This window comes from Elephantulus edwardii, unplaced genomic scaffold (assembly GCF_000299155.1).
Source record: "Elephantulus edwardii isolate Elephantulus edwardi_28Jun2011 unplaced genomic scaffold, EleEdw1.0 scaffold00006, whole genome shotgun sequence".
NCBI lineage: Eukaryota > Metazoa > Chordata > Mammalia > Macroscelidea > Macroscelididae > Elephantulus > Elephantulus edwardii.
In genome coordinates, this window is record NW_006399756.1 from 6,935,239 (window position 1) to 6,953,819 (window position 18,581).

The 18,581-nt window shown below is 38.8% G+C and overlaps 1 protein-coding gene across 1 annotated transcript in view; it reads left to right on the plus strand.

Annotated features, from left to right (window-relative positions):
• The window catches only part of METTL10 (methyltransferase like 10), a 62,559-nt gene that overhangs the window by 7,143 nt on the left and 36,835 nt on the right, over positions 1-18,581 (plus strand). Inside the window, exons 4-5 of the mRNA XM_006880136.1 lie at positions 413-478; positions 1,309-1,423. Coding sequence (XP_006880198.1) covers positions 413-478; positions 1,309-1,423 — 181 coding nt within the window. The remainder of the gene's footprint in view (positions 1-412; positions 479-1,308; positions 1,424-18,581) is intronic.

Here is an 18,581-nt window from a genome sequence, read left to right on the forward strand (position 1 = left end):
CCAGCGAAGGCAGCGCGCGGCCGGCGTGAGTCCTCCGAGTCCCCGCGGTCCCGGCCGCAGAGTGCTGTGTCTGCGCGATCGAGGCTGCAGCGGGGCTCAACGGGAGCGCGCCTGCGCGCCACCGGGCTGGGGGCTGGGCGGACGCAGCTTTTGCGTTTCTCTTTTATTAAAAAAAAAAAAAATCCCTAAGTCACATACATTTGTCGGATTCTTTTGTGAATGCCGTAGGTGTTTAAACCTACTCGGCTTGCTCGGGTCTTTTGTTCTTTTTAGCACAAAGATCTTAACGGATCGTGGGTGTCCTTGCTGGGCACACTGTGTTTTAAACCCCTGTCTCTTTATAACGCACTGAGCACCTATGTTTCATGCATAATGCGGTTTAATTAAAGACCCTCCCTTTGCATTTCGACAGTTGGGATGCCATCTATGAACGAGAACTGCAGACTTTTCAAGAATATGGAGATGCAGGAGAAATCTGGTGAGTTGGGTGAAAAAAAGAAACTGGGATGGAGATGATGATATGTGTGTGTGTGTGTGTGCATAGTTGTGTATCTGAGCATAGCAAATGTTTATGCCAAAGAAATGCATATACCAAAGGTTATAAAAAAAAGAAAGCTCCCTTAAAAATCTTGGCAACCGAGACTGATTCTGGCTTTATTGGATAGATTTATAGCCTCTCTCTTTTTTTCCTTTTAAGGATTCAGATTTAAAATGGAGTGCTCTGGTGACCTAGTGTTAAGAAACTGTGCTGTGGTTCCAGATCTCAAAGGCACTCAGTTCGAATCCATCAGCTGCTCTATGGAAGAACCATGAGCAATCTTTCTGTTCGATAAATACCTTCTGAAAACCTACTGGAGGGTCAACTTTTAATTGGTACTGACTTGACAGCACCGAAAACCATAAAGAAATTATTCTTACAGTTGTCCTATGAGAAATAAAATTTTGAGAAAAACTGTCAACCAACCCATATCTGAGCCTCCAGCTTGTTTGCAGAGGCCCATACTCCTCCTGCAGGACAGGTAGTAGATTTGAACCTCCCACCTTTGGTTGGCAGTGCAACTGTATCCACTAGAGCTCCCTAGAAAAATTATTATAATTTTTATAATTTATGACTAATTATTTTTTAGTCAGAAATATATTGACCTTGTTTATTTTATTCTTGGAGATGTTTTCTTTAAAGTAACATTTGAGAAGATGCTTAAATGGCACTGGTAGTGCTTTGGAAAGACTTTAATGAGTATGTAGCATAGAGTTGTAACTTTTGGTTTATGTCTGTTATTTGATTAACTGATTTCCTGTTTCTGACAGGTTTGGAGAAGAGAGTATGTATCGATTAATCAGGTGGCTGGAAAAACAGAAGATACCATTGGATGCTTCAGTACTAGACATTGGAACTGGAAATGGTGTTTTCCTGGTTGAGCTTGTTGGTACTTTTAGTTATTCATGTGTTTGAACCTTGTTTTTAGATTGCTTTGAGTATTGTAACTGGAACCAGTAATTTAAATCTGAAGAGCCTGGTAATGCTGCTTGCTTTGAGAAGTTACTAGTACTGAAAGAGGCTATGTGGATTGTCAGAAAGTACTGAATGAGACACCCAAGGACCTGAATCTTACTGTTGGTCTTTCTGCTTGTTTCTTTGACATTGAGCTGGCCACTTCTTTAAACGTTTGTCTAAATGATGTCTCTCAGCTTCCAATAGGTCAGGACTGTGGAGATCTAAAGTTATAAAAGGAAGATGACTTTTTGCAATTCCAGTAGGCACATAACACTGTGTCTTAGGTGAGCATGTGATCTGAACCATTGACAGTCCTACGGAGCACCATTCTTTCCTCACCTGAAGTTGCTGTAAGTTAGAATCAGCCTGATGGCACTGATGCTTTTTGCGTTTGGTAGATCTGTCAGGTCCCTGATCTGTCACGTACCTTGTAATTTAATTGTCATTTCCCTGGTGACTTAAAGGTGCCACGTAGCAACTTAGATAATGTCTTTCAAATACCTGTTTAAGTTTCTAACAGTTTTGAAAATGGAGTGACTTGTCAGGATTTTTTTTTTTTTAAATTAGGGAATGTCACCTTTGTTTGCATTATGGAAAGTATTTCTTTAGACTGTTTTATTCATTTTTGTGCTAGTATCTTTTTTTTAAATTTTATTATTTTTTGTGCATGTACTGTCAAATCAGTTCTGACTGGTACAGGAAGAGATTGTCCCTCCTTATCTAGGAGAGCATCTGGTGGATTTGAACCTCACACAGATGGGATAGCAGTGCAGCTTCTTGCCCCTAGGCCACCAAAGCTCTCTGTGATAATCTTTTTTTTTGGTTGTTTTTGGTAATATCTTTTGATGAACCAAAGTTCTTTAGTTTTTCTGAAGTTCAGTTTTTAATAAAAAAATGTAGTTGGTACTTTTTTAATATTTAAGAACTTTTTATCTTTAAGTTTTACCAGAATCTTAAAGATCTTTTGATGGTTTTTTTTGGAAACTTTATTATTTCCTTTCACATTCAGGTCTGTTTAAATCCTTGTGTACGCTCTTATGTAGAGATTGAGGCTGCTTTTCCCCATTTCCCTAACAGTATAACCCAAAAACTTAACTCGCTGCTCTAAAGTTGAAACTGTGTCATAGCTGACCCTCTAGTGAGTTTTTGGAAGTTGGAAATCAAACAGTAGATGATTGCCCATATTTTCCCTGCAAAGCAGCTGGTAGATAACTCTTACTTCATTCATTCTTAAATGTTTGCAAGAATATGATGACATGAACAAGATAAGTTTTCTTTTTAAGAACATTTTAAATTAAAATTTCTATTTTCATAGATTTAGTATTAGCTAGATTGTTGTTTCTTTGTGTGCCAGTTTTATGCTCTTCAAGAAATTTGTTCATTTTATCTAAATTTTAGATTCATTATCACAAAATTGTTGGTCATGTAAAAAAAAATGTTGGTCATGTCTTGCTAAATTTAAAAACATAATATACTAATCATTTGACTTTTTTTTATATACAGTTTTCTGAACTTAGTGCATCTAGATATTTAAGTACTTGCCACTACAATCAGGAAACATAAAACAGTTCCATCCAGAAAAATCCCTCCCTCCAGCTTTCTGGTCCTGGCAGCCACTTATTTGTTCTCCGTCACGTGATTTATCTTTTTGAGAATACTATGTAAATGCAGTTCTGCAGCCTGGAACCTTTTTAACTAGCTTCCCACCCCCCAATTTTATTGATGTTAAGGGAGCTCTGGTGGCTTAGTGGTGGGGGATTGTACAGCCAGCTCAGAGGCACGTGGTTTGAATCCACCAGCTCCACGGGAGAAAGATGGGCCGTCTCCTCCTGTGCAGTTAGCTGCCTCTGGAAAACCATCGGTGGGGCAGCTGTGAGTCACTTCCAACTGAAGGTACACAACAGCTGGTGGTCTCTGATGGTTCAAACCCACCAGTGTGGCTTCAGTGCAATTCACAGCTTCCGAAAACCCACTGGAGGGTCAGCTGTGAGTTTGTTCTCACTTGATGACAAGGAGTACTTTTTAGTCTAATGCTTCTAAAATTCACCCATGTTTGTTGCGTATATCGATAGTTCATATTTCTCTTGCTGACAGTAACTCTGTTGTGTAAATGTGTTTGTTCTTTCATTTGTTGGACGTTTGGATTGTTGCCAGTTTTTGCCAATAATTAATAAAGCCTTTATTAACATTTGTGTGTAAGTTTAAAAGTTTAATTTCTTTAGCATAAATTTATGTTTAACTTAGTAAGAATTTGCCAGATAATAATCCTAGAGAGCTGTACTATTTTGTGTTTTGGTTGTGCATACCTGGCAGCTCATACGCATTTTAGTTGTTCTTATTCCTTTCTTTTTATTTGTACAGGTCTGTTCTGGTTGCTACTCTGTGTAGATGACATTTGTGCCTGGCACTTTGCCTCAGTGTCTTGATTATCAATGCAGCTTTTTTGTAAATCTTGGAGTTGGGCTGTGTAATTCTTCTGATTTCTTTTTCTAATACTCTTTTGGTTATTCTCGATCCTTATCTTTCCAAAGAAATTTTACAACGAGGCAGTCTATATCAATGAAAGATCTCTATTCAGATTTTGATTGGGATTTGGCTATCTTTACTATTTCAAGTTCTCTAACCAATGAACATGATCTCTCTCCCCATTATTTGAGTTTTCTTTCATTACCATTTTATATTTTTCATATAGATTCTGTATAATTTTATTGTATATTTGTAATTTTTTTTTGGTGTTATTTTAGTTATATTGCTTTTTGAAATTCAGTTTCCAGTTTATTGCTGGAAGTGTGATTAATTTTTATGTGTTGACTTTATCCTGAACTGTACTTATTACTTCTGTAAAGGCTATTTTTATGTGTGTTTTCTATATAAATAATCATGTTCTCTGTGATTATGAGCAATTTTATACATTTTCTAGATCACACATTTGGTACCACAGTTAAATAGAAGTGATGAAAACGCACATCTGTACAGGGTCTCGATCTAAATACTGTGACCAGTAAGTGGGATTCTTAGCTATAAACTGAGGAAGTTCCTTTCTGGAAAGTTCCTCTCTAGATCTAGAATGCTAGTTGAATTTTTGTGTCTAGATGTTTTTCTTTTTTCCCAAGGAGATCAAAAGGGAAATTGTCAGGTTTATTTGGAGAAAAAAAGGATCCTGAATAAGCAAAGCACTTCTTTTTTTTTCTTACAGTTGAAAAGTGTTTAATAGTCAGATAATATATATCTTTAAAAATAGCACGTTTTCACATGGCTTTGAAAAGTGGATCTGACCTTGTACTAATACATGTTTTTTCTGCATTGAACCAATAATGCATCTCTAGTGTGAACCTGTTTGGTTAAAGTATCGCACATTGTCTATGTGTTGCTAAAATCTGTGTTCATGAGGAATATTGGTCTGTAGTTTTCCTTTCTTGTACTATATTTTGTTTTAGTCTTAGGGAAGTACTGGCCTTATCAAATGAATTTGCAAGTGTTCCTTTTATTTTTAACAATTGGGTTATTGTTATTGTTGTTAGGTACCATCGAGTCTCCTGCAACTCATAGTGACCCTATGGACAAAGCTTTGAAGCCTGCCCTAACCTGAGGCAGTCTCTGATTCTGACACACCCTTGCTCCAGTTATTTTATTAGTCGATCTCATCTGGGGTCTTCCTCTCCAGGACTGTCCTTCCACTCTTCCAAGTATAATGTCCTTTTCCAAGGGCTGGTCCCTCCTGACCACGTGCTCAAAGTACGTGAAATGGAGCTGAGCTTCAAAATTCTAGCCTCTAAAGAGAGACTTGGTTTCACCCTCTCCAAGACAGAGGGCTATTTGTTTTCTTGATGGTCGGTGGTTCAAGACTCTTCTCCAGCACCACAACCCAAAGACATTGATTCTTCTGTCATCCTTAATCATTGTCCAGCTCTTTAATGCATAGCAAATAAATAGAATCGGCTTTATTTCTACCTTAAATGTTTACTTTCATTGGCTAACACAACTGTCTAGGTTGAAGATTTTGTAGTTTGGAGGCTTATAGAATGAATTCAGTTTGTTTAGTTGTTGGTAAACTATTCTGGTTATTTCATTTGAGTAAGTTTGACTAATTCATAGTTTTTGAGGAATTGGTCCATTTTGAATTATGTGCATAGTGTCTTCACAGTATTCTCTTGTGATCCTTTTCGTGTCTGTGGGGTCTGTACTGATACCCCTCTTTCATAGCCAGTGTTCGTAGATTGTCTTTTTTTCCCCTTGTGTCAGTCATAGTAAAGATTTGTTAATGTGTTTTAAGAATTGGCTTTGTTTTCACTGGCTTTCTCTATTTTGTACTTTTTTTTAGTGGTTATTATTAGGTCCCCTTGAGTCCGCTTGATTCCTAGTGACCGTGCTGTGACAGCAGAAGGATGTCCCTCCTGGTCCGCTCCGTCTGCACTGCTGCTGCTGGTTTGAGTCCACTCTCGCATCCTACTTAATTTTTGTTGTTGTTGTTTTAATTTTGTATTTTGATTTGGCTGTATACTACTTGCTTTTAAATTTATTTTACTTCTCTGTTTTTTAGTTTATTTTTTTAAAATTTTTTAAAATTTTATTATTTTTATGTGAGTGTACCGTCAAATCAGATCTGACTGGTACAGGAGGAGATTGTCCCTCCTTCCCTGGCAGAGCATCTGGTGGATTCGAACTGTGCGCCTCTGGGATTGTAATTGCAGCTCCTTACCACTAGGCCACCAGAGTCCCCCTTGTTTTTTAGTTTCTTAAAGTGAAAATGTAAATTATTAAAGAAAATCTAGATTATTAATTTGAGACTTTTTTTAAAAATTTTTTTATTTTATTTCATTATTTTTTGTGTGTACCATCAAATCAGATCTGACTGGTACAGGAGGAGATTGTCCCTCCTTCCCTGGCAGAGCATCTGGTGGATTCGAACCGTGCACCTCTGAGATTGCAGTGCAACTTCTTGCCACTAGGCCACCAGAGCTCACCAATCCAAGACTTTTTTAATACAGACAGTTAATGCTATAAGTGTGGAACAATTTCTCCTCTAGCCTACTTTTTTTTAATGTATTTTATTTTTACTTTCAATCCTGGTGATCAGTGGAGTGTCAGATGTCATAGCCAGATCACCCTCACATCCTTATTTTTACTTTCTTTCAGTTAAAATATTCTTTGATACTCTTTGAGACTTCTTTCTGACCCTTGGATTGTTCAGTTATTTAATTTCCAAGTATTGGAAATTATTCTTTTATCTTTTATAGCATTGCTTAGTCTAATTTGATTATGTTCAGAGAACATACTTTGTACGATTTAAATTCTTTGAAAATTGCAAGTATATTCTGCTGTAGAAATGTAAATTAGATCCATTTGCCTGATAACGTTTAGTTCTATATATCTGTGCCGATTTTCTTATGCTTCTGCTAGTTAATATGAGGAATTTGGAACCTTCCAAGTGTAATTGTGAATTTGTCTTTTTCATTTTTACTTCTGAAGGTAGTTTTCAAAATTAGTTTTTGAACATTGATACATATTTTGTTTTATATAGTTAATTACAACTGATACAGGCATTTTATCACTACGTCTCAAGTCCTCCTTGCACCTTCCCTATCCTTACTCATCTCTCCCTCTGCCACCTCCTCCCTCCTTGCCTTTTGTACGGTTACACATATTCAATACCAGGTTGCTAATTCCAGTATCAATAATGTCCATGTGTCCATTCTTCCTGGGTTGATCTTCCCTTCTCCTGATCCTTCGTAGTGGGCATTCTATTTCTACTGATCCCCCCACTTGTGCTCCCCACTCCTCACCCCCAATTATACTCCTGTTTTCACAGTAGTGGTCTCACACAGCATCTGTCCTCTTGGATGGAGTTATTTCACGCAGCATAATATCCTCTAGACTTCCCCATGTTGTGTGGTATTTTTCTAATTCTTCATCATTCTTTGATGCTGCATGGTGTTCCATTGGGTGAATGTACTAAAATGTCTCTATTCATTCCTTTGTTGATGGCCATTTGGATTGTTTTCCTCCCTCCATCTTCTCGCTGTTGTGAATACTACTACAATAGATATGTTGTTAGTTGTTGGTAGGTGCTGGCCAGTTGAGTATGCATTATAGCAACTCTATAAACAATGGATCGGAAACCTATCCTATTTTGTGCCGTCCCCAGACTTCCTGACACACTAGGGCCTATTTAGTCAGTCACTATGTCAAGCCACCTAATTGAGAGTCTTCCCCTGCTTTGCCCACCCCCTACCTTTCCAAGTTATCATGTCCCTCTCCAAGGAATAGCCCCTCCTAGCAACATGCCCAGAGTATGTGAGGCAAAGTCTCATCCATCTTGCTTCCAAAGAACATTCTGGCTGTACCCTCTCCAAGACATACTTGTTTGTTCTTTTGGCCATTCATAGGATGTTCAGTGTTCTTGTCAAAGGTGTCAATTCTTCTTCTGTCATCCCTATTCATTGTTCAGCTCTCAGATGCATAGCAAGTGATTGAAAAGACCACATGGCTTGAATCAGACACACCTTAGTCCTCACACTGACATCGTTACCCCTCAGTAATTTGGAGAGTCCCTAACTGTACAGACTTTTCCAGTGCACTGTGTTTCCTCATTTTCTGGCTGCTGGTAGTGAGGGTATTAATTGTGACTCTAAATGAGATGACGCTTTTGACAGTTTGAATCTCTTCTCCATCCATCATGATGTTGCCTTTTTGTCCAGTGGTAAGAATCTTTGTTTTCTTGACATTGAGATGCAGTCCATACCAAAGACTACATTCCTTGCATTTCTCCAAGAAGTGCTTTTAAGTCCTCCTCACTTTCAGCAAGCAAGGTTGTGTCATCTGCATATTGCAGGTTATTGATGAGTCTCCCTCCAATCTTGATGCCACATTCCTCTTTTTTGAATCCAGGTTCTCAAATAATTTGCTCAGCAGATTGAATAGGTATGTAGAGACTACAACCCTAATGTACTCCTTGCTCTGTTTGCACAACAGCCTCCTGCTGGTCCAGCGTAGGTTTCTCATGATCACAATTAAGTGCTCTGAAACTCCCATTCTTCTCAGCGTGAGCCACAAGTTGTTATAATCCACACAGTCAAATGCCGTTGCATAGTCAATAAAGCACAAATAGACATTCTTCTGGTTTTCTCTACTTTTAGCCTGGATCCATCTGACCTCAGCAGAGGTGGAAATCCTGCTTGAACTTCTGGCAGTTCCCTATCTATGTACTGTTCTAGCCATTTTTGAATGATCTTCAGCAGTATTTTGCTTGCGTGTGATATAAATGATATTGTTCAGTAGTTTCTACATTCTTTTGGATTACCTTTCTTGGAAATGGGAACAAATATGGACCTTTACAATCTGTTGGCTAGACAGCTGTCCTCCAGATTTCCTAGCATAGACTGGTGAGTGCATCCAAGGCTGCATCTGTTAATTGAAACAAGTCATTTGGTATCTCACTGGTTCCTGGGGCCTGCCTTATTTTTTACCAGTGCCTTCAATATAGCCTTCCACCTCCTCCTTCATTCCCATTAGCTCCTGCTCATGTGGTACTTATGAAATTTTTCCGTGTCAGTCATGGATCTCACCTCATGGGCTGCATAGGAATCAGAGTGACTACATTGTGGAAGAAATCATTGGAGAAGCTCAGTGTCAGTAGTCAAAACTAGGCCAGAGGTGGACTGTGTATTGGACCATCAGTTACTCATATGCAAGTTCAAATTCTGGCCAAAGAAAATGGAACTAAGTCCACAAGAACCAAGATATGATCTTGAATCTATTCCATCTAAATTTCAAGATCATTTTAGGAATAGATTTGAGGTATTGAACACCAGTGATCAAAGATTGGGTGAGTTGTGGGATGATATAAATTATATTACCCATGAAGAAAGCAAAAAGTCATTACAAAGGGGAGAAAGAAAAAATCAAAATGGATGTCAGAAGAAACTGAAAATTGCTCTAGAGTGTTGAGAAGCCAAAACAAAGGGAAAACATGCCAAAGTAAAAGAACTGAACAGAAGATTTCAAAGGGCAGCTCAAGAGGACAAAGAAAAGTTTATGATGAAATATACAGAGAGCTAAGATTGAAGATTAAAAAAGAGAAGAACTCACTCTGCTTTTCTCAAGCTGAGAGAACTGAAAAAACCAAACAAACAAAAAAATTTAAACCTCGAGTCTCAATATTGAAAAATACAATGGGTAGTGTATTTAATGATCCAGAAAGCATTAAAAGAAGGAGGAGAGAATACACAAAATCACTGTACCAAAAAGAACTGACTGACAGTAAACATAGGTGTATGTATATCAGTTTGTGTCTCAGCTCTGTTGTACTTGGGCTCTATTCCTAGTAGTGGAATAGCTGGACCAGATAAGATTTTTATATTCACCTTTTTGAGGAAATGCCAAATTACCTTCCATAGTGATGGTACCATTTTATAATCCCACCAGCAGTACATAGAAGTTTGTCTCTCCATATCCCTGCCAATGTATATTATTTGCTATACTGTTAAACTTTGCTATTACTGCTGGGGTGAGATGGTATCTTGTTTTGACTTGCGCCTGCCTCTCCAGGCTGGTGACTTGACTGTTTCCTGATGTATTTCTTGGCTTTCTAGCATCCTCCTTGGTGAACAGTCTTCATGTCTGTCTTGCCTTTGTTGTAATTCAGTTATCATTTCTGCCAGGTTTGACCCTATATATTGTGATGCTCAGTTATTTGGTGGAACTATGTTGTGTTGTTGTTGTTATGTGCCATCGAGTCATTTGCAACTAATAGCGACCCTATGTACAAGAGCTCTAAATGCTGTTCTATCCTGTGCCAACCTAGCCATCTCAAATGCACTATTCCCACCACTCCAGTCACAGAATTGATCCATCTCATCAAAGGTCTTCCTCTCCTTCGCTTCCCCTCCACTCTGCCAAACATGATGTCCCTCTCCAAGGACCAGTCCCTCCTTGCAACATGCCCAAAATATGTCAGATGAAGCTTCAGAATCCTTGACTCCAGGGAACACTCTGGCTTCACCCTCTCTAGGACAAACCTGTTTGTTCTCCTAGCAGTCCATGTATATTCAACACTCGTCTCCAGCACCACAGCTCAGAGGCATCAATCCTTTCTGTCAACCCTATTCACTGTCCAACTCTCTGATTCATAGCACAGAATTGTGAAGACTATAGCCCAGATCAGGCACACCTTAGTCTCCAGTCTGACATCGTTGCTCTTCAGTACTCTTGAGAGGTCCCTCACAGCCGACTTTCCCAGTGCAATTTGTCTCCTGATTTCCTGGCTGCTGTTACCAAGAGTGTTGACTGTGGAGCCAAATAAATTAAAGCTGTGAACAACAATCTCAATCTCTTCACCATCCATGCTGATGCCGCCAGTTGGCCCAGTGGTTAGAATCTTTGTTTTCTTGACGTTGAGCTTCAGTCCATATAGGAGGCTCTAATCACCTTTTTTTGAGTAGAATCTTTAATTGTATAATGCTTCTCTTAGATATTTCTGGTAATTTTTCTTTGCTTTGACTTTTGATGTTTGTGACAACAAAAGCTACTTTGTCCTTTTATTTTTAAAAGTGAAATATAATCGATCTATCATAAAATGTAGTCTTTTAAAGCATACAGTTCGTGATACTTAGTATATTTAGAATTGTGCAACAATCACTCCTATCTAATTCATTTTATCACACTCCTCCCCAGTGGCCATTAGCAGTTACTTACTCCTGTTTCCCTGTTGCCTCTGGCAACCCCAGCCAGCTGTCTCTTTGAATTTGCCTTTTCTGGACATTTCATGTAAATGATGGAAAGATGCAATATGTAGCCTTTTGAATCTATTTTCACTTAACATAGTATTTCCCACATTTAACCATATTGTAGCATGTTTTATGGATGAATGATAAAATTACATTGTATGAATATAAACATTTTGTTTATCTAGTGAGTGAGTGAGTGATAGGTTGTTTCCACTTTTGTCTAGTTTGAAAAAGACTGCGGTGAATAACTATGTGCAAATTTTTGTGAGGACTTTGCTTTTATGTTACCCTTTAACTGCTCAATACTTTATTTTCTAGATACATCGCTTGGTTGTTCTTTTCTTTCAGGACCTTAAACATGTAAGCCATATTTTTGACTGCCATGGTTTCTGATTAGAAACCACAGTAATTTGAATGATTTTTTCCCCCTTTTAAGTTACCTATCATTTTTCTCTGGATGCTTTTAAGGTTTCAATTTTGTTGTTAATGATTAATGGTGTGCTTACAATATTTGCTGGTATATGTATTTTTTTGTGTTTATTTAGCTGTGCTAAGATTCAGAAATCTCCAGGCATATAGTGTTTGGTTTAAAAAAAAAGTTAAGGTCAAGTATCAGATATTTTCAGCATTTATTTCTCAAACTTTTTCTTCCACCTTACATTCTCACCTCTCTGTGAGTTTCTTGACATTAATGTTGGAACAGTTGTCCCAGAGGTAAATGCTATCGAGATACATTAATAATAATTGGTAACCTGAGTGCAAAAGTTGGAAACAAAGATGGAGGACTTGTAGTTAGTTGGAAAAATGAATGTGGTGGCTGAAGTGAGGCTGGAGATACAATCAATGTTGGCGAGCTCTGCTGGCCTAGTGGCAAGAAGCCACACTGCAATCCCAGAAGTGCACAGTTCAAAACCACCAGATGCTCTGGTAGAAAAGGAGGGGCAATCTCCTCCTGTGCCAGTCAGATCAGATTTGGTGGTCCACACACAAAAAGTAATAAAAAATGAAAAAAAAATGTAAAAACCAAATGCCAGCGGTATCCATGGACCTCATCGGAGAGAATCGACAGGAATCAGATTAAGGACACCTGTGGGAAGAGGCGATGGAGCAGCAAGAGCAGGCTGACTGTGGAGATCGACAGCGACCCGTGTGCAAGTGCAAATTGTCAGGAACTTTGCTGTCTCGCTCACATTGGATAATTGCCGTTGATCTGTCTCCAAGTTTAGTGACTTTCCTTTTTTCTTCTCCACTTTGCTGTTGAGTCCTCATATGTTGCAATTGATTGATGTTTTGTAAGGTTCTTTTAAGGTCTTCCAGGTTTGGTGGTTGGTTTTTTTTTAACTTTACAGTTTCTTTGTTGTATAAAGAATATTTGTTGTACATGGTACCCTAAATCCCTGTGTTTTGTTTTTCATTTTTATTTTATGTTGGTGTACTTACAAAGTTTATATACATTGCTTTTTACACTAGCTCTTGGCCATTTCCTTTACTCACCTCTCCGTCTCCCTGTCAAATTGTGTGATTACTCTCCCTGCCTGTCCTCACCCCTCTGTTCTCCCTCTTCTCCCCCATTAGATCTTCATACTCATTTTACTAGTTATCTGTTTCTACAATAATGGCCTTATACAGTTTCTGTCCTTGATGGGACAGAGTTAGTTCATTTAGCATAATTCCCTGCAGTTCCTCCCAAGTTAGGTAGTAATTTCGAAATCATTTTTCCTACATGCTGTGTACTATTCCATCGTGTAAATGTACCATAATTTCTCAATCCATTCGATTGTGGTTTGAACATTTGGGCTGTTTCCATTAAAACCCTCTTTTTAAAAATTCTTTTTATCAGTAATTTTTTTCACTGAGTTCAGTTTTGATAATTTCTATTGACATGTTTCTTTTGTTCTAAATGCTTTCTACAGTGTGGGTTTTGCTGCTTTTATCTTTTTTCCAATTATATTTTTATAATACTGAGTAAAAGTAGGTAGACAGAACTGGTTTTTCATTCTGCAGTTGGTATGCATTGTTCTTTCATGGTGATTACAGTCCCCTCGTTGTAACAGCGCCCTTCCTCCTTTCTCCAGTGCAGCCTGTTCCCATTCGCTCTTCCTTCGTGTGTCTTCCTGCCCTCCAAGTTCCATCCATGGGCAAATGTGCCCTTTTGTCCTGGTTGGTTAATTGTTTTAAGGAGTGTCTCCCTATAGTTACTGGTCACCTTACTGGCCTGTTATTTGACTGGAGGTTGAGTAACACTGGTGATTTTAGTTCCAAGCCCCAGGTCTCTCTGATCAGTAAATCTGACCTTTTTTTAAGATTTTGAGGTTTGCTCCACCTTTTTCTTCACTCTATTCAGGCTCTTCTTTGGTTATGCCTTCTAGTGTGGTCAGTGTGATCGTCGGGCACCATCTGGTTCTCATGGTCTCAGGGTATGGACAGCAGTGTTCATGCGGCCTCTTAGTCCTGGCCTGATAGTCTGATTTTCTTCATTCATCTTTGCTCTCTTGAAGGGAGAGCTTAATAGTTGCACTTTTTAATTTTTTAATAGTTGGACTTTTAAAAGTCACAAGTTTTTTAACCACCAAACTAAGATGTAGAACATTGTCATTATGTCTGTGTTATGCCACTTGTTTGGTGTTTCTTGTGACTGCATTATTGAACATGTTTCTGTTCTTTACATTTTATGTGAGTTGGTCAGATATAAAATAATGGAACAGCAATCTAAAGAAGATTGCAGGTCGCTTTGGGCCTTTGCATGTTTATATAAGTATTTAATTGGAACACAGCACATTCATTCATTCCTATCTTGTCTGGCTGGTTGCATGACTCTGCAGTGGCAGAGGTGACTGGTTGTAAAGGATATGGCATTTAAAGTGGAAAATATTTACTGTTTTCCCTTACAAAATATGTCTGCCGACCTCTGACCCAGAGGTTTGATCTTTGGGTTTTTATTCATCTTTGGGTTTGTTTTTTTTTAAATAAGTTTGTGAAGTCTTTATTCACTGTCTCAGTAGGAAACGTACTTATGATCCATTTATAACTAACTTGTCTCTCTCATTGTCATCTTCTTCCTCTTTTTTTTAACACATTGCTGCAAATGACAGCAAAACTTTTAAAAGTGTCAATTTAAAAGTGTGCGGCAACATGTTAAATAGCATTTTATAGTCTTTTGTGATTGTGTGCACTGCAAGTTAGGTTCCCTTTTAACAGTTTTCACATAAATTGTTTGGTGACATTAGTTACCAAATATATCAGCATTCTCAGTGTTAAGAATGTCAGCATTTACAATAAATATGTCAACATTTTTTAATTGTGCATCTCAGGAATTACTGACCTTTTGCTCTCATATTGATGATTTTTAAGTAGAGCACCAATTTTATGGGTAATATCTTTCGTTTTGTGCACTGTTTCACTCTAAAATAGACTCATGTCTAGGTTTGATGAGTTTATAATCTCAGGGAGTCTGCTGTTCTCTGCTGTTCCAGTTTTGTTGGGGTTTTTTTTTCTCTTCTTCTTTTCCAAATAATCATTTTGAGTTCTACTCTTTGTCGTCCCTCCCACCCCCTTCTATCTAACATCATGTATTGTAGCCCTAACCAGGACTGTCAGTGATGCTAACTGGGTACCATCTACTTTGTCTGTTCTCAGTGTAGATGAGTTTATGGATTTTGTAGACTTGCTTCTTCTAATGCTTTAAGTTAGCTTTTTATTGTTTTGTTCTTGGTGAGTTGAGACATGTAGTTGTGTCTTAAATGGCTGCTTGTAAGCTTTTAAGACCTGCCACTACTCGTCACACAGATGCCTTCTGTGGTATTTTTTAACTATGTTCTGTCCGCTGACTGAGCTTTGTCCCGCAGGACTGTGCTCCTAACCCTTCACACGCAGAGAACCAGTCTTGGAAGGTGTTTGTGTATGTGTGAGGTGCATCTGTGTTTGTTTCTGCAGTACCACACACATGTGTTTTTGTGGGCAGAGTAGATATTGCTCTTCTGTTAGCACCGGTTGTGCTGTTAGGTGCTGTTGAGTTGAGTACAACTCATAGCAACCTACAAACAACACATCTGAACCCTCTTGGCTCCCGTGCTGTCCTCATTGCCACAGTCACAGTGTCAGTCCATCTGGTTGAAGATCTTTCTCTTTTTCGCTGACCTTTTACCTTTCCAAGCATGCTCTCCCTTTCTAAGAAATAGCCTCTCCTGGCGAGCTCTGGTGGCCTAGTGGCAGAAAGCCACACTGCAGTCCCAGAGGTATGTGGTTCAAATCCACCAGATGCTCTGCTGGAGAAGGAGGGACAATTTCCTCCTGTACCAGTCAGATCCAATTTGATGGTACACATACACAAAATAAAAAAAAAGAAAGAAATAGCCTCTCCTAACAGCATGCCCAAAGTACATGAAGCTTCTTCATTTTGCCTCCAAGGAGCACTCAGCTGCACATAATCTCCAAGGCATACCTATTCTCTTGGAAGTACTTTTCTACATCACAGTTGTTCAAAAACATTGATCTTTCTTCTGTCAGCCTTACTCATTGTCTAGCTCTGAGATGCATCGCAAGTGATCAAAAAGACCATGGTGTGAATCAGGCATGCCTAAGTCTTTAGGCTCTTCAGGACTTTGGGGCGGTCCCTGATAGCCGACTTTCACAATGTTATTCATTTCCTGATCTCCTGACTCTGGTACCAAGGATGTTGACTGTGGATCAAAGTAAGACGAAATCATTGACAATTTCAATCTTTAATCCCTCTATCATGATATTATCAATTTGCCTAGTTGTGAGGATTTTTGTTTTCTTGATAGTGAGATGTAATCCATATTGAAGGCTGTATAGTCTGATTTTCTGCAGCACATGCTTTAAATTCAACTCACTTTCAGCAGGCAAGGTATTTTATCTGCATAATGCAGGTAGCTGATGAATTCTCTTTTGAACCTGCTCCCACATTTTTCTTAAGAGAGTCTGACTTCTCCAATGATTTGATCGTCATACAGATTGAATAGATATGGAAAATTGATATATCTATCCCTAATGCACACCTTTCCTGATTTTTGGCCATACAGTGTTCCCTTGCTCTGTTTGGATCCAGCCTCTTGAACTAGGTGTAATTATGCTCATGGGAGCATAATTTAAGTGTTCTGCGATTCCCATTCTTTTCAGTGTTATGATCCATATAGTCAAATCCCTTTGGGTGGTCAATAAAGCACAAATAGATGTCCTTCTAGTATTGTCTGCTTTCAACCAGGATCCATCTGACATGATATTCCTGGAGCCACGGCCTTTTCTCAGCCCAGCTTGTCAGTGTACTGTTTTGGTTGTTTTTTCCCCCCCTCTTCTTGGGTACCATCGAACTGGATTGTACTGACACAGGAGGAGATTGTTCCTCCTTCTCCAGGTGGAGCATCTGGTGGATTTGAACTGTGGGCCTTCGGGATTGCAGTGCAGTTTCTCACCACTAGGCCACCAGAGCTCCCCTATACTGTTGTAGACATTTTTGGATGTTGTTCAGTAGTGTTTTGCTTGCATGTGATAGTAATGATATTGTTTGAAATTTCTGCATTCTGTTGGATAACCTTTCTTTGGAATAGGAGCAGATATGGATCTCTTCTAGCCAGTTGACCAGGCATCTGTAAACATCTGTACCCACTCGTATACTCTTTTGCCTGTGCTAATCCGTATGTGCTCAAATGCTCATTAATAGATTGGTTGTGCTCGATACATCCACAATCTTGTTTCCATCACCAAAAATGCCTGTCACTGCTTCATGAAGCATACTTTCTTCACTCTTCTTTTTATTTGTTTTTAAGCATCTAAATTTAATAGATGGTATTAGATATGTGCTTATTTGACACGTAATGTTTGGTTGGTTGTGTTTTTGTGATATCAGTAGCCATTGATGATCATTTATATTTATTACATTTTCATTAGCCACATTCATTTTTGGTGAATATTTTGCTTCATATATAATTCTTTTTATTTTTTAAATTTATTTTCTTTCATTATTTTTTGTGTGTACCATCAAATCAGATCTGATGGTACAGGAGGAGATTGTTCCTCCTTCTCCAGCAGAGCATCTGGTGGATTTGAACCAGCAGTAGTTGCAGCTTCTTGCCACATAAATAATTCTTAAGCTGAAGGAGTTGAAAAACAAATTCAAGCCACGGGTGTCAATACTTAAGAATAGTTTGTGTAGAATGTTAAATGATCCAGGATGTATAAAAAGAAGATGGAAGGAGTACACAGAGTCACTGTATCAGAAAGAATTGACTGACAGAGGAATTTCATGAAATAACATATGAGCAAGAACCTATGGTGATGAAGGAGGAAGTTCAAGTTGCTATGAAGGAATTGGCAAAAAACAAGGCTTCAGGAGTTGACTGCATACCAATTGATTTATTTCAACAAACAGACGCTGCCCTGGATGTGCTCACTAGGTTGTGCCAGGAAATCTGGAGGACAGCCAGCTGGCCAACTGACTGCAAGAGATCGATATTTGTTCCCATTCCAAAGAAAGGTGACCCAAGAGAGTGTGGAAATTATCAAACAATATCATTGATATCACATGCACGCAAGATTCTGCTGTAAATTATCCAAAAACGTTTGGAACATATGTCAACAGAGAACTGCCAGATGTGCAGGCTGGATTTAGAAGAGGTCCTGGTACTAGGGATATTATAGCTAATGTTAGATGGATCTTGGCAGAAAGCAAAGAATACCAGAAGAATGTCTCTCTGTGCTTCATTGATTATGCAAAGGCTTTTGACTATATGGATCACAACAAGCTATAGCTGACTCTGAGAAGAATGGGAATCCCAGAATATTTGATCATGCTAATGCGAAACCTATACTTGGACCAAGAGGCAGTCGTCAGAACAGAGCAAGGACACACTGGATGGTTCAAAATCAAGAAGGGGTTCAGTCAGGGATCTATTTTGTCTCCATACCTTTTCAATCTGTATGCAGAACAGATCATCCGAGATGCTGGGCTGTACGAGGAGGAATGTGGCATCAGGATTGGAGGAAGAATCGTCAACAACCTGCATTATGCAGATGACACAACCCTGCTTGCTGAAACTGAGGAGGACCTGAAGTGCTTGCTGCAGAAGGTCAAGGACTTCAGTCTTCAATATTGATTGAAGCTCAATAGCAAGAAAACAAAGATTCTCACCACTGGGCCGATTGGCAGCATCAGTATGGATGGTGAAGAGATTGAGATAAGAGATAGTTAACAGTTTTAGTTTGCTTGGCTCCACAGTCAACACTCTTGGTAACAGCAGCCAGGAAGTCAGGAGATGAATTGCATTGGGAAAGTCAGCTGTGAGCGACTTCTCAAGAGTACTGAAGTGCAGTGACGTTAGGCTGGAGACTAAGGTGCACCTGAT